Genomic DNA, 22981 nt, shown 5'->3' with positions numbered 1-22981 from the left:
CCCAAGGACACAACGACCGAGACTGTCCAAGCCGGGGCTCGAACCGGCAACCTTCCGATTACAAGGCGAACTCCCAACTCTTGAGCCACGATCGCCCGCAATAATAAGGCTCAGGTGGTGACAACAAATGAAATTGCTTTTTAAGTTTTCCAGCTAGGGTGGACAAGGCTAAACATTAGGAATAAATGAATGAATGTAAACTGTCTGGGTCTTTGCTTGATTAACAAGCTGGAGTGCAAAACTTCTGCACCCCCGTCCTGTGACAATTACATTTAATCTTCCTAGAAATGCAAGTTGCTCCAAAGTGGATGGATGCCATCTCTCCTAAACAGACCAGATTTCCCCCAGAAAGTTTACCAATTAGCTATAATGCCCACATCCTTTTTTGAACACCACTCAGACATCCAGCAATATAAGGAGAACATGCAGCTAAATGTGTCAGTCGTTATTGGACAGCATAAGGTACGCATAAGAAAACTACAGTGTCTGAAATTGTTTTGCTAAAGTTACACACGATCCAAGATTAATTTCAGTCAACTTTGATTGACATGACCAGGTGTCATTACTGCGGACATGAATTATAATTTTCTGGAATTTAATTTTACCCTCAGCCAGCAGTTTTAAATTTCCCTTAATGTCCCCTGCTCTGGCCCCTGGAAGACAATTCACTATGGGTGTTGGTCTCTCTAGCTTCACATGTCTTCAAACAGAACCATGTGTAACCAAGTTGGGGACCAGGAGGAGTTGAGCATTAGAAGTGCCAGGCTGTTGTCATTGTCTATGGTTTTTTCACATGCTACTGAGGCCCCTGTTTGTTCCATCCATCAGCCATCCATTTCCTGATGCTTATCTGAGTTCAGGCAGCAGTCTCAGCACAGAAATGGTAAATGGTAAATGGCCTGTATTTGTATAGCGCTTTTCTAGTCCCTAAGGACCCCAAAGCGCTTCACACTACATTCAGTCATCCACATTCACACACTGGTGATGGCAGCTACATTGTAGCCACAGCTGCCCTGGGGCGCACTGACAGAGGCGAGGCTGCCGGACACTGGCGCCACCGGGCCCTCTGACCAGAAGCCATGACATCCCTCACCCAGCCACCCTTTTCAGGTAATACGGACATTCTCAAGACAGCTGAGAGATAATATCTCTCCAGGAAGTCTTGGGTCTGTCCTGGGCCCCCCTCCTGGTGCAACATGCCCAGAACACCTCACCTAGAAGGTGTACAGAAGACATTTTAGTTAGATTCCTGAATCACCTCAACTGCGTAGACGAGCAGCAGCTACTCAGTCCCTCTTGAATGACTGAGCTCCTCACCCTCACTACGTGAGTGACTTCACCCCAGTGATTAGCGAGTTGTCCCCCTCCTCCTCTGCATCAGTGCCGCACTCCGTTGGCCTGCCAGTACCTGTCAGCTACCACTGGAGTCCCACAGTCTAACACAGTCACAGTCTTTAAGCCCAATAAAATTCCTTCAACCTGATGGCTCCCTTCACCTCTGATATCGACCATCTGGTTCTGGGATTGCTGTCACAGACACTAACAACCAACAATCTTTCAGTTGCAGCTGTTTGCAGCAGCCTTAGCAGTGGAGGTGCAGAACATGGTCCACTCAGACTTAATGTTGCCGGCCTCCCTTGAAATGCAATTGAAGCCAGAGATGAAAACAGAAGATCTTGATGACTGTGGCAGACATTCCCAGTGCACTGGTACACCAGGTCTGTCCAACATTTCCTCCCACCACCTGATCCAACTCACTATCAGGTAGTGATCAGTTGACAGCTCAGCACCTCTCTTCACCCAAGTATCCAAAACATGCGGCGGCAGATCTGATGATACGATTACAAAATCAGCAGCTGTTCTGCTCTACTAGAACCCTAACTTCAGTGACTGGATGAAGATGACAGACAAGACCTGTTCCCAGACCCAAAGCAACCCACTTGTCTTTATACATACAAGTATACCCACTGCTGCCTGCCACCTCTCGCTAAGGGTAACTCCAGAGTGGAACAGAGTCCAACCCCTCTCCAGAAAACTGGTTCCAGATCAGGTAAGCCAGACTATATCTAATTGATTTCTCCAAACCTCGCTCAGCCTCCTTCCCCACCAGCGAGATGGCATTCCGTGTAACACAAGTCAGTTTTGGAAGCTGGGGATTGAAGCACCAACATCACCACCTATGACTGCCACCCCATTCTGGACAAAGTTTGCAGAACCCTTGAATTGTTATGCTGCATAGAGATTGTATGAATCACTGCTCACCCAGGATCTGCCACGGAGACCCTACCAGGGGCCCTGACAACATAACTCCTGGGATCAATGGGACACACCAACCACTCTATTGCAATAAGGAGTCAATTTATAGAAGGAGGACACGGGGATCATAATTTGTTAAACTGCTAGTATGTCTTGCTCCTTCAGATTTAAATTATCCAAACCATTAAACAAAATGAAACAAGAGTCAATTGCTGAATAAAGTGTTTGGCACTGGAAGCAAAATATTTCATTGGCTGAAATATAGCCCCAAACAAAGCCTCCATCAAGTTTTACAGATAACTGTAAGCGCTCACTGTTAAACCTCTCCTGACCTACTTCATATACTTCATACTGATATACTGATAAAATTGGCAACAGGTCTTCAATCCCAAGTTTTTGTTTTTTGGTTTAACTCTTTACGTTGAAATCGTATGTAATTTGGTATTTCTTTTGGGTTTCTTTCCTTAAGAATGGCTTATTAACTGCAACTCTTCCACTGAGAGCATTACTGACGAGGTTGGATCCGAGAGTAGACAGATCAACTTAAGACCCAGATGCATCTCTCAGGTCCTATGTCAGATCTTTGCAGGATTCCCTCCCCCCCTTTTTTTTTTCCTAAGGACATTTCATATACTGCCTATCTACTCTAGATAGGTTGTTTTACATCTGCTGCTGTTTTTGTCCTCTACTTGTCAAGGTTCCTCAGATTTTATCAAGGTCAATCTGCACACTGTGCTAAGATACACTGAGTTTTGGGCTAATAGCGCTTTGGGAATCATTTAGTTGGTGAAGAAATGTATTGAAGTGCTCAAAGACACTAACTAAAATGTTTCTTTGGTAATCATTTGTTATGTATAGACATCACTGGCTCGTTCCTTTTCTTTGGTGACTGTTTTTGTTTGAAAAATACAGAGGTTAGCATTAAGTGGCAAAAACTGAAAAATACTTTCCTCTGAAAATGGTCAGGTTCAAGTACTGGACAGAAATATGCAAATACATCAATGGATGTCCAAAGAAAAGCTTCAGAAAGCCTGGGGAAATATTGCTCAAGAGCACTTTAAAAATTACAAAATATTCTGGCTCACTGAAAGTAAAATATAAAGAAAGTAGGGGTGGCTCACAGTACTGTTCATCTGCCTCTACACTTTATGTCTAACCTGCAAAGGTCGTCTCGGCGACAGAAGCTTTGCTGGTGGAGGCAGTTCAGTTGCAGACCTTCTTTGTCGTGGTAGGAGCAGGAGGGTACAATGGTTTTCCTTCTCCTCTCACCACACAAGGTATCAGTGCAGCGGCAGAACAGGACACCCAGGCTGTACTCTTCTGGCACCCGCTCCAGAAAGCGACGTAATGATCGGTGGCATTTGTGTTGGTTACATCTGTTGGTACCAGGCATCGGCTTTGTGCAGGCTAGCACGTATTCTGATCGTAGGTTACCACACTTTTCGTACAAGCCACAGTCTTGTGCTGCCTTCAAGCACTGGTTCTCACCACCCAGTTGCATGAAAGATGAGGCTGGGGGGGTGTCAGAAGAATAGACCAAGAGAAGATATTCATTCCTAGGATTAGCATACTCTTTGACTACATTCCTCAACACATCAGTTCATACCTGGGATTTTAAATCAGCATGTAATTGGATCTGGCTTCCAAGCACTTTTTGCAAAAACATGAAGGCTATATCATTTCTATTAGAGAACAAATACCAGAGTCCTGCACAGTTTTAACAAGCTTGATTCAGTGCAGAAGCAAAACCATTACCTGAAACTATAATCCAAGCCCGGCCATTAGTGATCACACATTTAGGCCATTCTCAGACATTCTCAAAGTTTTGTGTGCTACTGAGCTGAATTTTATAGGCGGTTCCCCATTGAAACAGTCAGCATGTCTGCATTGGCCAGGCTTGTTAATAGCAGCAACTGGTGCATGCATGTTGCTTTTGCTTAATCATATGTGATGGTAAAACACTTAAAAGTAAAGTGGGGAAAGGAAAAAAATAGCAGTTTTAGATTGACATTACAAAATGAAATAATACAGTGGGTAAAATGCATATTGAACACGTTATCAATTTTCAAAGTGAAAGTGTTTTCATTGCTCAGGAATGAAATGAATGAATGAATGGAATTTTGCATGGTAAGTGTGCATCCAGGCCATGGCAGTTGAATACATTACTTATTGTTTTCTTTAAAACAATTGTAACTGTGATTCCAGATTTTTCTGTACCTCTCCACAAGTGGTCCTTGGCTCGTGAACAATTCTTTTGATAATTCTTTTCACTCTTCTGTCTAAAACCTTGGCTACTGGTTGTGACCAGTTTATGGTGAAATTATGTTCTTTCCACGTCTGGGATATGGTCCAAGACTGCTCGCTGGAACCTTCAGGAGTTTAGAAGTCCTTCTGTAGGCCTTGAGAGAGCCATTGTTTTGTTCTCTGTTTGCTGACAGATTTCAGCTGTGTCATGACTTTCCATGCCTTTTTATACCTCCCTTTCTTCATGTGTTCAAGACTTTAATAATAATAATAATAATAATAATAATAATAATAATAATAATAATAATAATAATAATAATAGAAAGCACTGTGGCACACTGTTGCCTCACAGTAAGAAGGCCCCATATTCAGTGTTCGCCTTTCTGTGTGGAGTTTGCATGTTCTCCCTGTGATTGCGTGGGTTCTCTCCGGGTACTCCGGCTTCCTCCCACTGTCCAAAAACTTGCAGTTAAGCCCCTTTTCCATTCGTAACTACTCAGATTGACTCGCCAGGGTTTTCCTTTATGTCATATTACCTGGTACCAGGTACATTTTTAGTACCTGCTCGGCCGGGGTTCCAAGCAATCCAACCAGGAACTAAAATGTGACATGGCCACGCTGCATGCCAACGATTTCCTGGTCACTCGATGAGTCATGAGAGCGTCTCGTTCACAATAATTAAAAATGCCATTTTTGAAACCTGGGAACGAGGGAAATGGCTACAGAAAAATCGCAGTGATAACCTGAGGAATTGGAGGAAAAGCCACAGAACAAGCAGCAGGCACATTCTTGCCTCATTCGTGCCACCTTTGTTGTACCGTTCGTGTTGCATATTAATTAAATCACGAGGCACCCAGGCTATGACAACAAGCATTCACTCTGGGTTGTAATGGAAAACCAGTTGATCCGAGTTCATCCGAGTCGTGGTGTTTCAATGTGTCTTCACCATGTCTTGAATTCTGAGATTTAGCAGATGGGGGAACCCATCTGCAGCAAGTTTGTCAGGAGCTAAGCTAGAAGCGACCAGGGGTACCACATTCTGCTCTTCACCAGTTAAACATACTACAATTTCAGTACAGCAAACTGCCCAGTTTGTAATATAACTGTTGTCTAATATAAACCTTAAATTATTCTCATCTAATGTGCTTTTGAAGACATTTTAGAATAAGAAACATCCAGATAAATTCAGCAACATCTCATGTACATATCCAATATCCGATTTAAAACCTTGGATAGATTAGAACATTATATGTAAGCTTCAAATGTTTAGCTTATCAAACTTGCTGAGCAGTCTTTAACTTAGAAAATAATCTTCAAAGAATTCACACATTAATTTGTTTAAAGGTTACTGTGAATATGCTCCACTTCTGTAAAACTATCTAGATGCTGAAATACCTTAAGCACAACTTCATATCTGAACATATCATATGTGATGAAAACACAATTGCAGGCAGGATCGTGTGGTGGCTTAACTGTCTCTGTGGTATCAGAGACAAAGAAAATGAGAATGGAGCTCATAAAAATTAAAATTGCTTGACAATATTTTGTATTAAACTGCCAGTCAGATTTAATTGCTCATTAAATGAAGGTGCCTGAATCCCAATCTAGATCATTCTGGGTTATTTTAACTCCTGCATATACACAAAATAAATGATAATACCCTATATATATACTCATACCATATAAATAATACTTATTACTTTCCTACATTAAAGTTTTTCTAATTTGATTCAAATGAATGAAGTGGTATCTAAAATTAATAAATAAAAATAAAATTACATTTACAGCTAGAGAACACTATAACATCTGTTATTGGCACGAATCTTGCCTGTGATCCAAAGTTCTTCAATTTTCTGGTAACATTTTTGGTTTGGATATAGGATATCCAAATAAGACAAATGGATGACAGTCTGATTACCCACTGTCTGTGTAACACTGCAGGTGGACTTTTGAATGGGTCTATATCAGCATGCAGCGTAATGCTGCTTGGGAACATTTACAACATTTCAGTCTAACCTTTTGTTTCTCTTTTGTGATGCTCGGTCGCTGCAGAAATTTCTAAGTAGTATGTTGTTTTTATGGAGGAAAACTGGCCCAAAGTTCATTTTTGTGATGAGTGAAATTTAATTTAGCTAGTTCAGATGAGAAATAAATATATTTGGGGGAAATCTGGGGAAAGATTTTGTGAAGTGAGAATGTGAACGACATCAATCATTCAGGAGTAGCGGTTTGGTCTCTTATTGATCTACATGGCAAGTTGAACAATAAAGTTTATCTTAAGCTCTGTCACAAACAAACAGCTTGTATCCACAGGCTGAACTGGAAGAACAACAGAGAGGCTGTACACAAAAGGGGATAAGCAGGTGCTTCAGTGTGTGCAGCTAAACGATGTGTAATGTGTTCTGTGTAAGTTGGTGTGGTTACAACTACTGTAGCAAAAGAATTTCCCAAATGTGGGGTAAGTATTACTCATTTGTCATGTATATAAGATTGTCCTATGCTGTAAATTATGGGATACAGTTTTTTTTTTTAAAGGTGTAAAATTAATCACAGTAATTCTTCTCACCGAGTACTAGTACTCTTTAAAACATGACCCTCTGAATCTACAGCAGGTAAAATAAGTAGATAAATAACATAATATAGTTAATAATATATTTCTAACGATACTACTGACATGAAATTCTCATCAGATGTCGATAACAAAGTAAATAAAGACCTACGCTAACACAAAGAAAACAGAAAAAACAGAAAAATTTCAAGACTGATTGATTTCAAGACCTTCACAACCTTATCGTTCTAAAATATACTGATGGCATTGGTTATAAAATAATTTCTAAACAAATGAAGCTTCCAGTAAGCATCCTTGGGGCCATAATCCAGATGTGGAAAGAACATAATTTCACCAAAAACCAACCACAACCTGGCGCTCATAGCAAGATTTCAGACAGAGAGAAAAGAATTATCAGAAGAGTTGTCCAAGATCCAAGGACCACTTGTAGAAAGCTACAGAAAGACTTGGAATCGGCAGGTCCAATAATCTCAAAGAAAACAGGTAAACCTCCAGGGTGTCACCACACAAGATTCACTTTCTGAAAAAAGCATATTGAACCTTTTTTTAAGTTTTAAATTTAACTCTTTGAATGCCATAAAATACACCATATCTGAGGCACTTGCTGGTCAAAAGGCACTTTATAACACCATATGAACAGTGATGTTTGGAAGTAGGTACATCAAAGTGTGGGGCTGTTTTCCACCACCTGACATTCATATAAGTGAAGGAAAGATGAATGTAAAAATGTACCAAGACATTCTTGATAAAAAATCTGATGCCATCTACCATGAAGATGAAAAATGTGGTTTCAATTGGTTTCAGAGAAAGAAGATAAAGCTCCTAGAATGGCCCAGCCAAACATATGACCTGAATCCAATTCAAAATCTATGGAAAGAACTGAAGAACTGAGGTCATAGAAGAGACCCACCGAACTTTCAGGCTTTGGAGACTGTTAAGGTGGAAGAATGGGCCAAATTCAGACCTGAGCAATGTTTGCACCTAGTTTCCCCATATAAAAGGCGTCTTGAATTGATTACCAATAAAGGCTTTTGTACGGAGTATTAAACAACTCTCCGTAAGCATGTTCATTTCTCACTATAGCACTTCATTTAATTTATGGACCTCTATGGTTTGATTTCTTTGAATGTGTGGATTGGATGGGCTGTTACCAACATCAGATTTCATAGCACCTTTAGAAATATATTTACTTGGAACATGTTCAATACTTATTTTACCCGGAGTAGGCTGGGATTCCTCCCCTGGGAACCTTGAGTATGTTTCTTATCAGTGTTATAGCTACCTATTAGCTTGAGACATTTGACAGTTTATGCTCTTTTGGATATGTCCAAAAGTAATCACCAGTTTTTTTAGGATATGTTTTTCATAACAATAAATGCCTGTTGCATGTCTGTTCCATTCAGATAAGTAGATGCTGGGACATTTCTGGATAAAAGAAAATATGCAGCTGAACAAAGGAGACCGACCTAACACCACTAATGTGAGTGCACACTGAAAACCCTGATGGTGAAAATATTGTTGATGTAAATGGACTTAGAAAAGCAGAGATTAGAAAAAAACAGTAAAAGATCAGTGTCACTACATGATATTGATTGATATATACTTAACAACATCTCTGAGGCTTAGTGAGCCATTGATCTGCTTCACTGCTATAGACATCTATGTCATTAAAAACTCAATGTGCAAGTCCACAAACTCAATGTGATTAATCATGAAAAAAAGACTGCACAAGTGACCATGTGCTTATCAGTGTGTGTTTTACCTGCCACTAACGAAGCCATGTGTGTATCCACAAGCATGTCGTCATATGGAGATGTTTCCAGCTCCTCCTCCCCTGGGGACAAAGGAACACACAAACATTAGCAAACCTATCTGTCTGTTTATGATAAGGCAAACATATTTAACCTCCTAGGACCTGGCGTCCACATATGTGGACATCACATTTTTGTTTATTTAGACCCAAATACTCAATTTTGCTCTACAAGGGCCTGATGTCCACTTACGAGGACATTATACTACCACTGTTCTATCAAAATTTTAAACAAATATCCTCATTTGTGGCTCTCATTTTTCTTAGAAACAAAAATTGGGTAAAAATCTGGTAATTCTTTGTTTTTACATTCATCTGGCCCCAATCAGCCCAAATATCAGAGAGAAATTAAAAATGCTGCTGTGGAAGAGTTGGGGTCTTAGGAGGTTAAAAGAAAAACTTAGGTAATGCATGGAAATGATATCGGAATTCCCCACTTATATTCATACATCTGTTTTCATTATTAAAGGATTTAATTAATTACAGATTCCCGAGGAAAGAAATTGGCTCATGCTTACTGATTGGTTTTAGGTTAACTCTGAGGTTGTTCAGTTTAACTGAAGTGCCACAGTCCTACACCTTTACTTCAAATTCACTTAGAAAAAGTCCTAAGTCAAAAAGAGACCCACTGAACTGGGAACACCAATAACCATGATGTTTATCCAGGGCCAGGTCACAGAAGCAGAAAAACCTAGGCTCGCCCTCTCCAGCCACCTTCTCCAGCTCACGCTCATCCATCCAATTCATTATTCTCAAGCCAGCTGAGAGATCTGACCGGTTTGTCATGAGTCTACACATGGACTCCTCATGGCAAAGTCTGAAAAGCCAGGGTGTGGGCCACCAGGGCCTCCACCTTTAACTGCTGTCTAACGCACAGCACAGCCAACCCCTGTGGCACCTACTGTGAGCCTGCAGGAGGGCAGGCCCATTTTTCCTTTTCAGGCTCGGCCAAAAGAACGAGCCATTGGGCGCTTTCCCACGTACTCCCTCACCAGGCCTGGTTCCAGGATGGAAGCCAGTTTACTCTGTATCAGGCAGGGTAAAATAGACCGGTGCTATTTTCTGCGCTAACAGGAATGACACTTCATATTTTAGTTTTCACGGCAGCTGGTTAATATTAACAATTGTAGGCCTGATGATAATATGGGGATGAAATAAACATATTTGACACAAACAGAATGGTAACACAAGGCAATGAAAGGCAATATGACATAATGTGGTGTAATGTAATGTACATATAATATGCATTATAATGTTTCATGAGGATGTAGATGGTTCACTTAAGAAATACAAAATGACGGTTTCATATTAAGTAACACTGAAGGGCTTTTTTTAGACTGTTGGTCTCCCTGTTGCAATTGGCTGGGATGTGAGGGGGGAAATGAATAGGAAGAAAGGGAAGAAGAACACAACAGCCTCTGAAGATGTTGACACAATTCGCTTGGTTTAAGAGGGGTAACTTCTAACAGAGAGATTAATAACAATTATCAATGTGTGTGAATGTTTGTTAAGTCCCACTTCAGAGAACCGTACTGCAGTGGAGAACTGTTTCCAGGTGAGACCTAAGCAGCTAGCACAGATTGCTTGTCTGCTCCATGGGCTCAACTATAAAGAAGTTTTGGTGGACTGTTACAGAGCTGCAAGCATAGAAGTACACGCTATCATCATGAGGAGGCAAGACATGCGAGTCCTGCCTGATAAAAGCTAATACGCCAGCTGAAGATAACGGGTATCACAACCAGAGATGGGCAGTAACGCGTTACTGTAATCTGATTACTTTATTCAAGTATCGAGTAAAGTAAGGGATTACTATTGCAAAAAAGGTAATTAGATTACTGTTACTTTCCCGTAAGAACGCTGCGTTACTGCGTTACTAAAACTGTGATTTTTTTGCTAGAATGTCTCACGACAGTGACGTAAGCGAGTGCGACGTTGGTGACAACAGCTGTGTGCAGATCAACAATGGATCACATATCGAGTGCAGAGAGAGTATGAGCGTGCAGCGTTTAAAGCGTGGAAGTACTGACCTTACTTTGAGTTTGATTCCATAAAAAGTGACAAAAACATTAGTGTCCGCTGTGCGTGGGAAGAAAACTTCTTTTTACAGCGAAAAAACCCCTAAACTTCCAACAAGCACCGAGTAGCTACGACGTAATGGGAACCTCACAGAGAAACTCGCGGATTCTTCCGCTGACCGCGGCACACCTGCACCAGGGTAAACCTCCGCCTACCCCACTCCTGCTTTACAGGTGAAAATAGAGCAACAGGACCGCTGAGTCTTTGACTTTATTTATTTTCTGCTGTGTTTTACTTGCATGTATTTGAAAGACTGAGTGTAAACACAAAAAATATTTTATTTTATGAGCTGGAATGTGCAGAAAATAGGTTTAAATGTTAAACTAATTTCTTCCAGTCAGAGAATGTTGCATATAATTAAATTTTTGCTTGATGCATAAAGTTAAAAGATTAAAACTAATAAAACAAGTTTAAAAAAAGAGACTTTTCCATTTCTATTTTTCCAAGAATAGGTTAACTTGAGTTCATATGCATGTAAAGGTAGACGAGCGAATACTTTTGGCAATACAGTGTAGTAAGACAGACAAACATCTGACATTTGTATCATAAAACAAACAAAGAGGATAAAAAAATCTAGGATATGTTATTGAAGACAGAAACTTTATTATTTTATTCTAAGAACGTTTATCAAAATACTGTAATTGTTCAGACATTCTGGCAGAGGACATGTGGAGACCAATCCACATGGTTTAATTTTACCAAATTTTACCAAAATGATGTTTTTTTATTTTGGTTGAAGAAAAAGAAGAACACAAACAAGAAGAGCCTAAAGAAACACTCTAGAGTCTATAGAGATCATCTGTTAGACTGTTAGAGCCACAGTGCTATCGCGTCCTGACAGCATTCAGACTATATGATACATGATAGATGATAGTTCTGTTTATTATTCATTTTTGTGTATTGTGATTGACTATGTGCTTCACATGTATGATCGATTGGTTTTAAAACTTAAGAGCCTTCTAGGATGAAGGTGAAACGTCTCTGAGAAACATACCAGAAGCCAAAATTCTAGAAATGCTTGTCCCCAACAATTTTGGACATATGTCACTGAAAAACTGTCATGGAAATGCAGCTAAAGAAATTGAAATCTGAATTTGCTCATTGGTCACAGTTCACACTCAAAGACATGCCTCTAATGTTCCTGTTGCTGTATCAGCAGACCTGCTTCTAAGCCCTATCACCACAGTATGCTTCTCACCACATTTTGGACCTGGCTCTGGGGCTCACAGACACTTTGCTACCCAGCCAATCATCTGCATCCTGATGCAGACGGGACATCGCCAATCCTTTGCTATTTCGCCTTTTCAGGCGGAAGAGGGCTACTGTCTCTTTGCTTCTCACCCTGGTCAGAACCTGCCTCTTCACCTAAGTCTGAGGACATCAAGGTGCTAATGATGCTGTTTTTTCTATTTATGAGTCTTCAGTAAGCTTGGTGGTTCGATCCCAGTATGCTCCAGTCTACATGCCAAGTGTCCTTGAGTAAAATACTAACCATGCTACTCTCCAATGCATCCATCAGAGTATGAATGCATGTGAATCTTAGATAGGAACCACTTAGAAACAGCGTACTTTGGACATACTTCAGTCATCCATGGGTGAATGTACAAGTAAAGTGCTTTGAGTGGTCAGATAGAGTAGAAAAGCGCTAAATAAGAACCAGTCCATTTACTTTCCCGAGCAGCAGATATAAAAAGTGAATTTTCAGCCTGTTAATATAAAGACTGGTTCCATCTGTCTTCCTTCTCTCACCCCAACCGCAGATGGCCCCGCCCCTCCCTGAGCCTGGTTCTGCCGGAGGTTTCTTCCTGTTAAAAGGGAGTTTTTCCTTCCCACTGTCGCCAAAGTGCTAGGGCTAGTGCTATGGTTGTTGGGCTTTTCTCTGTATGTAGGCTCTACCTTACAATATAAAGCACCTTGAGGCGACTGTTGTTGTGATTTGGCGCTGTATAAATAAAACTAAAATTGAATAATTCCTGTGCCCACAAACACAACAGGTGGTGAAAGATTATATAATATAATGCAATGTGATGTATATAATTTCAAATTAATTATAATATTTTATGAGGACATAGGTTTTTCATTGAGAAATTTGAATATTGTGGAAACTTGAAATGATTTGACATTAACATTGAAGGTAACTGAGGTAAAATTCTTAGTTGGGTTTTTTTGTTTGTGTGTTTGTTTTGAGTGGTCACATCTGCTGACCCTCTACCTACTTTGCTATGGAAGCTCAGAGACTTTGAATGGTTCCTCTACAGGAACTGTGCAAGCCCAAGGAGACTGTGTGCCCTGCTGAGCAGTCAGAGTCACCAGCAAATTTAGTGATGACACCTCAGATGTCCCTTTAGGGTTGACACATATACTAATTGGTGTTCTCATCTTACCCCACATACAACACATCACTCAACATGTGTGGTCTATGCATCCATTATTTTAATGACTATAGAAGCACAACCATGAAAGTCATTTCCCTTCATCATATTACTGCTCTTTTAGTCTTCTTGATGTTTCTTGTACTGAATTGCAAATCATATTGTACACTTAACCTTTTGTTGAAATCAGCCAATAACACATCCCTCTGTTATATAAAATCTCATCAATATGGACAAAATAAATGACAAGATATGACCGACAGGACACCACATCCAAAGTGATCATGAGCCCATGTTATTAAAAGCTACTTCTGTCCACTTGTAAAAGCCATTAGCAGAGCTGTAATTGACTAGTGGACCAGGCGCTTGTTCCTGCAAATTATTTAAGCGCATTCCAAAGTACAAGTTCAATCAAAAATGTAATGGCATGTAAAGTGTTTATGTATGTAAATCCTTTTCCAGGCTATATATTTATGGTAATGACATGCTAGAGCAGCCTAGTAGCATAGGGAACTGAAGAGTGTGTAATTACACTAATGCTCCACTGACTAATAGGCCACAGGGGAGGTGGAGTCCGTAGGCTTGTGTTAGCTCACTTACTGATGCACAAATCCCACCAGCATAGAAGATAGACTCCTGTGAGTCTGTGTGTTCAGACTGAGGAGTCTTTAGCAGGGCTTCATTTGTACACAAGACTGGTTTGGGATTATGACAAGTTTGTTGGTTAAAAAAGAGATTCTGTCTTGAATAAAAGGGCTAAAATTAGCAATGACTGAATATAGAGTAGTCACTAGAAAGTCTTTTTATAACATAAGAAAGTACATAGATGCATATGGTTGCCTGAGTAAAAAAAGGGAAAAAAAGTATCAACAGTGTGTCAAAATACTGCTGCTAAGGATCTTCTATGTAACCTGTCAGAAACAAGGATGTAGGTGCTGTTATTTGGTTAGTGAGCATAAAATCTTGAGGCATGATGTTGATGAGTAGACTCACACACAGATATATTGAAAACACTGTAATATCTGACAATTATACCTACAATGTAGATTCAATCATTACATACAAAATGTGTAGCGAATGTGATATAATAGTAGCTTCTATATCACATTTACCTTCCACACTGGCATGCCTACACTATACCTAATATATATGTCATACAAAAATAATAAAGCACAAGCTTTAAATGTACTTGAGACTTTTGAAGTATAAAGATAGCCTTCAAAACAGTACATACTATATTTTATGAATGTGAATGGAAACGTTGCAAACAGTAATGTGCATGCAGAGGCAATTCTCTACTGTGGCAACAAAACACACCTATATAAATACATGAAAGGCCAGAAAAAAAAATAAAAGCTTTTTCTTGGAAACAGCAGGAAAAGAAACAATAACAAGAAATTCCACAGACAGACCCCGACCGCCAGCGTAGAGACAGATGCCACTGTTCCAGTCCTTCCAGAAATGCAAAGAATGTCCAGGTAGCTCATATAGTGGCCAAAGTAATCTCTTAGTAAATGAACTGATGCTTTTATAGCACTTTTCTACTCTCCCAGAGCACTCGTCACGCTTTATACGACATGCCATACTCACACAAGCGCTTTCTTCTATGCTTTAAGGGCTTACTAGCTAACATTCACACACATTCATTTCTGAAGCATTCCGATGGATGCATCAAAGAGCAACTTGGGGTTAATGCCCTCTCCAAGGATCCCTGGCTCCCCCATGCAGACTGGGGGAGTCAGGGATCAAACCACCAACCTTCCAATCAGTAGATGACCTGCTCTACCTCCTGAGCTACAGCCATCCCATTAACTCATCTGAGGGCACTGCTGGGACATTAGTCATAATTCAGGTTGTTCTTTCAACATTACTTAGTGTCACTGATCATCACAGCTGTTACTTTAACAAACTGATAACTGATTTAGACTATATTCACAGACCCATCCATCTATTAGTTTCCACTTGTCCTTATCAGGGTCATGGGGGGGCTGAAGCCTACCCCAGCGGATAATATAGAATCACCAAATAGCCTAACCCCATTAACTGCATGTCTTTGGATTGTAGGAGGAAGGCAGAGTACCAGGAGAGAACCCACATAAACACAGGGAGGACATGTAAAAAGGCCTGGAGTCAAACTCAGGACCATTGCTGTGAGCAACAGTGCTAAACACTGCGCCACCATGGTGCCCTATATTGAGACATTTAAATTATATATTCAGCCCACTGAATTGTGTTAAATAAGTTACTTTATTCCAGCGTGTCTTGGGTCTGCCCTAGGGCCTCCTCCCGGTGGGACATGCCCGGAAAACCTCACCCAAGAGGAGCCCAGGAGGTATCCTTGTGAGATACCCGAACCACCTCAGCCTGCTCCTTATATTTTTTATTAAATCTGATAAAATTAATTTATTGGATTTGAAAATATATACCTCAAACATGAACCATGAATCATGTCTGAATATATTAACCCTTTATGTTGACTGTTTATCTTATTTATAAAATACATTTAAACTGGTATAACACCAAGTAATTTTAAGTTCCAGGTCTCAGAAAAACCCAAAATATTTGAAAATCTAAAAGGTATTTTTTTAATTATTTAAAATACATTCAGGTCATTAAATTTTAAATTAAGTGGTAATGATTCATCTCATAAATCTTCTCCTCTAAACAGTTAGAACTATAAGTATCGCTGTTGGTATCTGCAGTACTGGTCCTGTATTTACTTGCTATTGATACCAAAATACGTAGTGTCACTCAACACTATCAGCTTCAGCTGGATTAGTCAGCATACTGTTAAACTGAAATGACCACACCCCTAATTTTAAACCTTATGCTATCCAAAGAGTTTAGTTGAGTTTTAGATATACACCTCCAACACGATCCAACCACACTGACCTGGCAGCAGACGAACCCTCCAGTATATGCGCAGGCACAGCTCCTCCTTACGGAAACCACGCTGACATTTGCAGGTCAGTAGAGAGGGGTGTTTGGCTAGCAGGGCATCCCGCCTCTCCACGCACTCAGATGCCAACTGTTCTGCCTGCGGGGACACCGCTGCATCTTCTGCACATAGCTCCAAGCCTCGATACAATGCCTCACACGTGGGTTCAACGGAGCACACACGATGAGCTTCAACACAGTCGATGGTGGGGGCAGGGAAGTTAAAGATGGATGCTGAGGATGGCAACACACCTAGGAAAGCAAAAAAGTTAACATCAGATACACTGCATTACTATGCCGTGACAAGGTCTTAGAGAAAGTACTTACAGCGTATACATATAGTGACTTGAATAGCCAGCAAACTATTGCAGCTAAGATAAGATAAGCTAAATGTTAGCTTTACTGTTTGCACTGTTATATGTTTACTCTTTTGTGGAGCACAATTTTTTCTGATAGAGAATAAAATGTTGAGTGGCGCACCACAGCTAATAAGCAACAGCACCTTCTTCTGGACTCAGTCACTGGCTTTCTGCACCCTCATAGGTTCATACTCTCAAGTTAGAACTGTATTTTCCGCACTATAAGGCGTATGCTTTCACTTTCATATTAGTGCATCAGTGTGCCTTATAATCCAGTGCGCCTTGTGTATGAATTCTGGTTGTGCTTACTGCAGTGTTGCCAACTCCTCAGTAAGGAAAATCGCTATTGGCTGTCCTAAAAGTCGCTAGAAGTCGCTAAATGACGTCATTTGCATAATTGGTCATGCTAATCTAATTGTAACCTATGTTGTTGGAGAGAGAAATAACATCGTGGAAGAGACATAAAGTGAGTAAAAAACGTCCTAAATGCATTTAGAATTTATGTAGAACTACAAATTAAATTTCTTTTAGCAATTATTGTTTTTTCATGTCACAATTCCAACCCTGCTCCTTATCTGGGCATGGACCGGTAAAAGTAACCCGAAATTGGCACTCTGGTGGAGTTACTTTGTGTGTGTGTGTTTATAAGTAGTTTTAAACCTCGTGATCCACAAAACAGCACAACAGTAAAAGAAGAACTGACTGCGTTACAGTCAGTGCGGGAGCAGCGGCTTCACTCATGTGCGATTCATTTGCAGTTCGGACGCATAGGTGTGAACATCTTCTGCCCTGATAGCAGCTGGGGGTGGACTATCCTCCACCCGTGAGCACTTTGGAACGGGCGAGGTACCCACGGCAGCACCCGCTGCTTGTTGAGAGTAAGAGCGATACCCACTTTCACGTCAAAAGTCGTCATAAATAAGTCTCCAATAACACCAGAAAAAGTCGCCAGATTTGTCGCTAGTCGCTTTTTAGAAAAAAAGTCGCTAAGGGGGTCTGAAAACTCGCTAAATATAGCGACAAAGTCGCTAAGTTGGCAACACTGGCTTACTGACCTTGAACCAATTTTATGTGGTACACGGTGCTCAAAAATCTGTCAAAAATGTTTTAGTACGACTTTGGTAAGCTACAAAGCCGCATCGCTTCATGGATTGCTGGAGCATTACAGCTACTGTAGTCATGGGTCTTGCTGAGTAATCTGGGTCCTAAACTCCTTTCACCTCAGGTCTCAACATCAAACGAACACTGCAGCATCACTGAGAGTTAAAAACTGTCTAAATTCTTTCATCTTTAATGAAATGATCAGCGTTCCTGCTTTACCAGTTGTAACAATTAAGTTTAACATCCAGGCAACCATGAAGACAGAATTTATTAAATTTAACGGAGTTAGGAGTTAGCAAGACGTTAGCTCGCTAGCTTCCACCTAAACATGATATAGCATGTTCTGACTGAGAGTTTTCCGAAAAATTCAAACGTACAGCTCTGCTGTCACTTCCAACATAAATGAAGACAGAAAACTAAACAGCATGACGTTTGTAGGGTTACTGAAGTTGGGCTAGCTGGTATAAAATGATGTCGACGTGATCACTAGCAACGCAGCTATGTTAGCAGACCATAAACACAGTGAAGCTGGAGGATGAACGCCAGCTTTTTTCCACTCGATAAAAGTTAACGTGGGGATTCCCGATGGTTAGGGACAAATGCAATTGTAACCCTAGTAACTGCATGTCTTTGGACTGTGGGAGGAAGCCAGAATACCAGAGATGCAGATAGCCACAGCAAGATGGCAGGGTCGAACTCAGAACCTTCTTACTGTTTGCACCATGCTGCCAGGTAGGAATATTTCAGTTTTGATTATTTCAATATTGAAAAAGCTGACCCTAGCCATTTTTATGCCACTCTCCTTCAAAGTTTTAGAACCCAGGAAATAAAGAAAATATGAATTACTATACAAAAATAAGTATAAAACCTATACACTGCAAAAACTGGAAGCAATTTGGTTATTTTAAGCTGATAGTTGGTCAGTTGTGGAAATTCTGGGTTCCAGTTGCCTAGTTAACCCTTTAACATATATGTTGTACATTAATTCTGCACTAGTATTGGTAGTGATAAAACTTTTACAAATTTAGGACCGGTTGCCAGTCTGGGCTAAGACTCACACTTGCCAGCAATTTAAAATGACCAATTAACCTGACCACATGCATTTCGTTGGACTGTTGGAGGAAGACAGATGTGGTGAGGCGTGGTCGGCAGTGCCGTGTGGACGCACCTGCATGGCATCCGCAATCACGCCTGCAGTGTTAAAAACACGGGGAAGCATTGTGGAAGAATTGTGAAACTGCTATCAAATAAGCGGTTCTATATTAATATGTAACTTGACCTGTTAAGATGTTTTTGATTGAAATAGCTTTTGATTTCAGTAAATATGATCTTCTGATGCTGCAAATTCAACAAATGACCATTTTCAATTCTCTACAACCTATAAAATGTTTTGAAACTCTGTTGTGCGGAATAATTTGGAACAGTGCGTTTTACGATTTTTATTTGTGAAAAACACTGTTATCATTGGGAGGTTTGTTCAGTAACATTTGAATTATACTCTAATGGTTGATGACTCAAAAATTATGCTGACTGTCATTTGAATCGACTATTTAGGAAAATCAGAGGAAAATATCACTTACATAATAATTTGGAACTTGGTGTATGTTCCCTCTGTCACCATGTCAGCTATGTCATAGTGTTTCTGATGTCTCTGAGTCTGTGTCTGTGCGTACGTGTCGTATTTCCTGTTTCACTTTGACAGTCTTGTGCGCTTGGTCAGTGTATCTAGTTTTGCCTTCCCTCATCTCATTATGTTTGATTTGTCCCAGCTGTGTTTCCTGCTGTTCCCCATGCTCCCGTGATCCTACCTGTGTATTTTAGTCCTCAGTCTTCCCCTGCTTGTTGCGTCATGCTATGTTTTCTCCTCTCATGTTCCTGAAAATATTCTAGCTCCTGGTCCTGGTTGGTTTCCTTCCTCAAGTTTCTTAGTCTCCAGGCTCCAGTGCCCAGTTTAGTTTCTAGTTTTTGGTTTGTTTTATATATTAATGTTGTTGCAACGTTTGAGGCTTTTATTTCTGAGTTGACTGCTTTTCTGGGTGCTCCACGTGGGTAAAAAAAAATTCTGCATAATAATTTTGGCTTTGGAATGCAGTCTAAAAGTGAACTAGCACAAATTCTGTCTGCTGTGCTTTAACATCTCAGACAAACCACACCACAGTCAAACTGAAAGCGTGCTGAGAAGAATTCTCTGTGTGGTTGTTTGGTCTGCATTTGTGTAATAGGCATGATGCCAGTTGTCATGGACTAAGCACACAGTGACAATTTCACTCACCTGACTTTTAATAACTAAAGAATTGATTTTTCTGTCATTGCAACATTCCACCTCCTCTTTTGTTTTCTTACCTACTTGAAGAAGTGTACAATAAATGCAGGTAGGAATGGATGCTCTCCAAAGTCAGTCTTTCCTTTATGTATTGTTTTCAAATTGCTCTTAAATTCTGTTGAATCCAAAGTTTTTCCAGGAAGAAATTGTTGCTTTCTGAAGTAAGATTGTTTCAATTTGCAATAGCAAAAAAAAATAATATAAACAAAAACAAAAAACTTGATGATCCACTGCTAAAATCCAATAACTGACACACGGGAAGTGCGACCCTCTGCCATCCTATAATGATGGCAGAAATGTCATATGGGGAGGTGGACGGGGGAATGCAGAGATAGAAAAAGGGAGAGATGGCAGTGCAGAGAGCAAAGGATGTAGAAGATTGTGAGCAGTGTGAACCTTGATGGGTTGGACACGTGCACAGCATGAAGCACAATCAGCAGCACCACAGGCACACGCGCATGCATGGGAGAACACAATATTGCATAACCACAGGGGAGGGTTTAAAACACACACACTCATGCACACATACCTTTGAGTAAGAATATTGTGGTTGGGACAGCATAAACAGCTGTAATGAGAGACTTATCACATACACAGTACTTTTTTCAGTAATTAGTAATCTAACACATTACTATCTAATTCTAATTACTTTCTATCGTTACAATGCCGGTACCGTTACTAACAAGAAAATGCGATGCAGATGCGTTACTATTTTTCAACACACATACGATTGAAGCTGTCTTCAGCTTACTGGGAGCCAGAGGGCAAAACAATTGCACAAGTGCTGCTGATTGGCTGAGGAAGAAATAAGTAATCATGGCAAACCAATCACATGACCAATTTAAAGTGACATAGCAAAAATGACTACGGGAAGAAACTGCGTTGTCTAAGGAAAGCCCTCGAAAGCAAAAACAAAAGCCAATAAACCCTTTCCTATTGGTGGAAAAATGTACCGTGTTGACCAATCAAAAAAAAAAACGACATGGCAACATGGCATTGGTTGTTCAGGAAGATTTTTTTTTTATTCTTTTTTTGAGGGAAGTTTTAGGAAGGGTGGCAGCAAGAGACAGAGCGAGAGAGGGAGGGAGTTTTGAGATGTGAGAGATTTGTGACGTTTAGCGTGTTTGGAGTGTGTAGTTAATGTTTTGTCTTGTGTAGTTAGTGTGTAGTGTTGTGGATAGTTTTGTGTTGTGTGTCAGAACAATGAGGTAACTGCTGCAATCGCTGCCAAAAAGCCACCATAAGCAGACAGCAGTGTAAACGGATAAACATTTTTTAAAGTAACGCAATAGTTACTTTTCGTAGTAATTAGTAACTTGTATAATATTGTAACTCAGTTACTAACTCAATTACTTGAAGAAGTAGCTAGTAACTATAACTAATTACTTGCCCAACACTGACAACTTTTAAGACCTGCTGACTCAGTGGAGGTTAAACACTGTCTGACGGGGGGCATTTACTGTATTTACAACTTAGAAAATCAGTTTGGCTCAGATTAAAGTTAAGTCTCATAACTGCTGTTAGACGTTTAAACTGAACCATTTGCTGTTCTTTATTATTTGGTGTTCATATGTGTTGGATTCTTTTTTAACGGAATTGAATTTTGAATCAAAACTAGCATTAACAATCTTTTTTATACAAGGAGGAAAGAGAAGTGTTGGGATTTATGTTTATCTATAAAACTAATGTCTCATAAATAGAATAACATATTTGTGTTTTATTTTTTACTGCACACAGTGAATTGTAGAGAGTTTGGAAGTAGACTGCTACCCTAATAGTAACAGACACCAGACCCCTCACAGGAACGGAGCCTCGATCATAAAGCTGCTCTTACAGAATGCAAGCTCCGTCTTTACACTGGACGACAAGAGATGGTTGCCATGGTAATGGAGACGCTTAGAAAGCTGCAGAAGAGGAAACCTGAGCCGACATCACACCTAAGGCCACCCTAAACTGTTCTGACCAATCATATTAATACCACGTTTTTGTGACATGCAATAAAAGAGTGTTTACTTCCTGGGTGCGGCAGCCTTTTGTCTCTGAGCCAGAGAGAGAAGGTCCATGGTGCCATGTAAAACTAATTTGAAATTCCAACTGTTTGGATAATAAATTGTGAAAACTTACAACTGGAGCATATTTGCCTTCTCTCTCATAAAAAGCCCTACAGAAGGTGCGTTTCCACTGGGAGGAGCAGCGTCTGAACCAGCATGCTCCAGCCTGTCCAGAAATGATTACATCATCTGGTTCTTAATATTTATTCAACTGTATTCTAAGCACAAGCTGACTGTTAGAATTTTCAGAGTTCACAAAAATAAAAATAAAAAACAACCATCCATCTTCTTCCGCTCATCCGGGGCATGGTCACGGGGGCAGCAGCCTAAGCAGAGAAGCCCAGACCTCCCTCTCCCCAGCCATCTCCTCCAGCTTGTCCAGAGGAACACCAAGGCGTTCCCAGACACGCCGAGAAATATAATCTCTCCAACGTGTCCTGGGTCTGCCCCGAGGCCTCCTCCCGGTGGGACACACCTTACCCAGGACACGCCCAGGACCACATCAACTGGCTCCTTTCGATGTGGAGGAGCAGCGGCTCTACCCTGAGCCCATGGCTAAACTTCTCACTCCCCCCCGCTCCCTACTCCCATCACTCGTCAACAAGAGATACTTAAATTATTCCACTTGGGGCAAGAACTCGTCCCTGGCCCAGAGTAGGTGCTCCACCCTTTTCCAGCTAAGGACCATGGCCTCAGATTGGAAGGGGCTGATTTTCATACTACCGCTTCCTACTTGGCTGCGAACCGTTCCAGTGCGAGCTGGAGGCCAATTATTTAACAAGGCTTGTTAGAAACTATGAAACACATCGTGCAGACTTTTGGATGTTAGAAGACAACTAATAATTCTCATGAATAAGACTAAAGGCAGAAAGTCGGCCTTTAT

At 40.6% G+C, this 22981-nt stretch overlaps 1 protein-coding gene across 1 annotated transcript in view; it reads right to left on the bottom strand.

Annotated features, from left to right (window-relative positions):
* Window positions 1–22981, bottom strand: part of gfra3 (GDNF family receptor alpha 3) — a 65457-nt gene that overhangs the window by 19369 nt on the left and 23107 nt on the right. The window contains exons 2-4 of the mRNA XM_005751859.1: window positions 16220–16516; window positions 8832–8903; window positions 3414–3768 (exon numbers count right to left, since the gene is read on the bottom strand). Coding sequence (XP_005751916.1) covers window positions 3414–3768; window positions 8832–8903; window positions 16220–16516 — 724 coding nt within the window. The remainder of the gene's footprint in view (window positions 1–3413; window positions 3769–8831; window positions 8904–16219; window positions 16517–22981) is intronic.

This window comes from Pundamilia nyererei, unplaced genomic scaffold (genome assembly GCF_000239375.1).
Source record: "Pundamilia nyererei isolate P.nyererei 1_Seehausen unplaced genomic scaffold, PunNye1.0 scaffold00330, whole genome shotgun sequence".
In the NCBI taxonomy this organism is placed as follows: domain Eukaryota; kingdom Metazoa; phylum Chordata; class Actinopteri; order Cichliformes; family Cichlidae; genus Pundamilia; species Pundamilia nyererei.
This window is presented reverse-complemented; position numbering and strand designations above follow the sequence as displayed.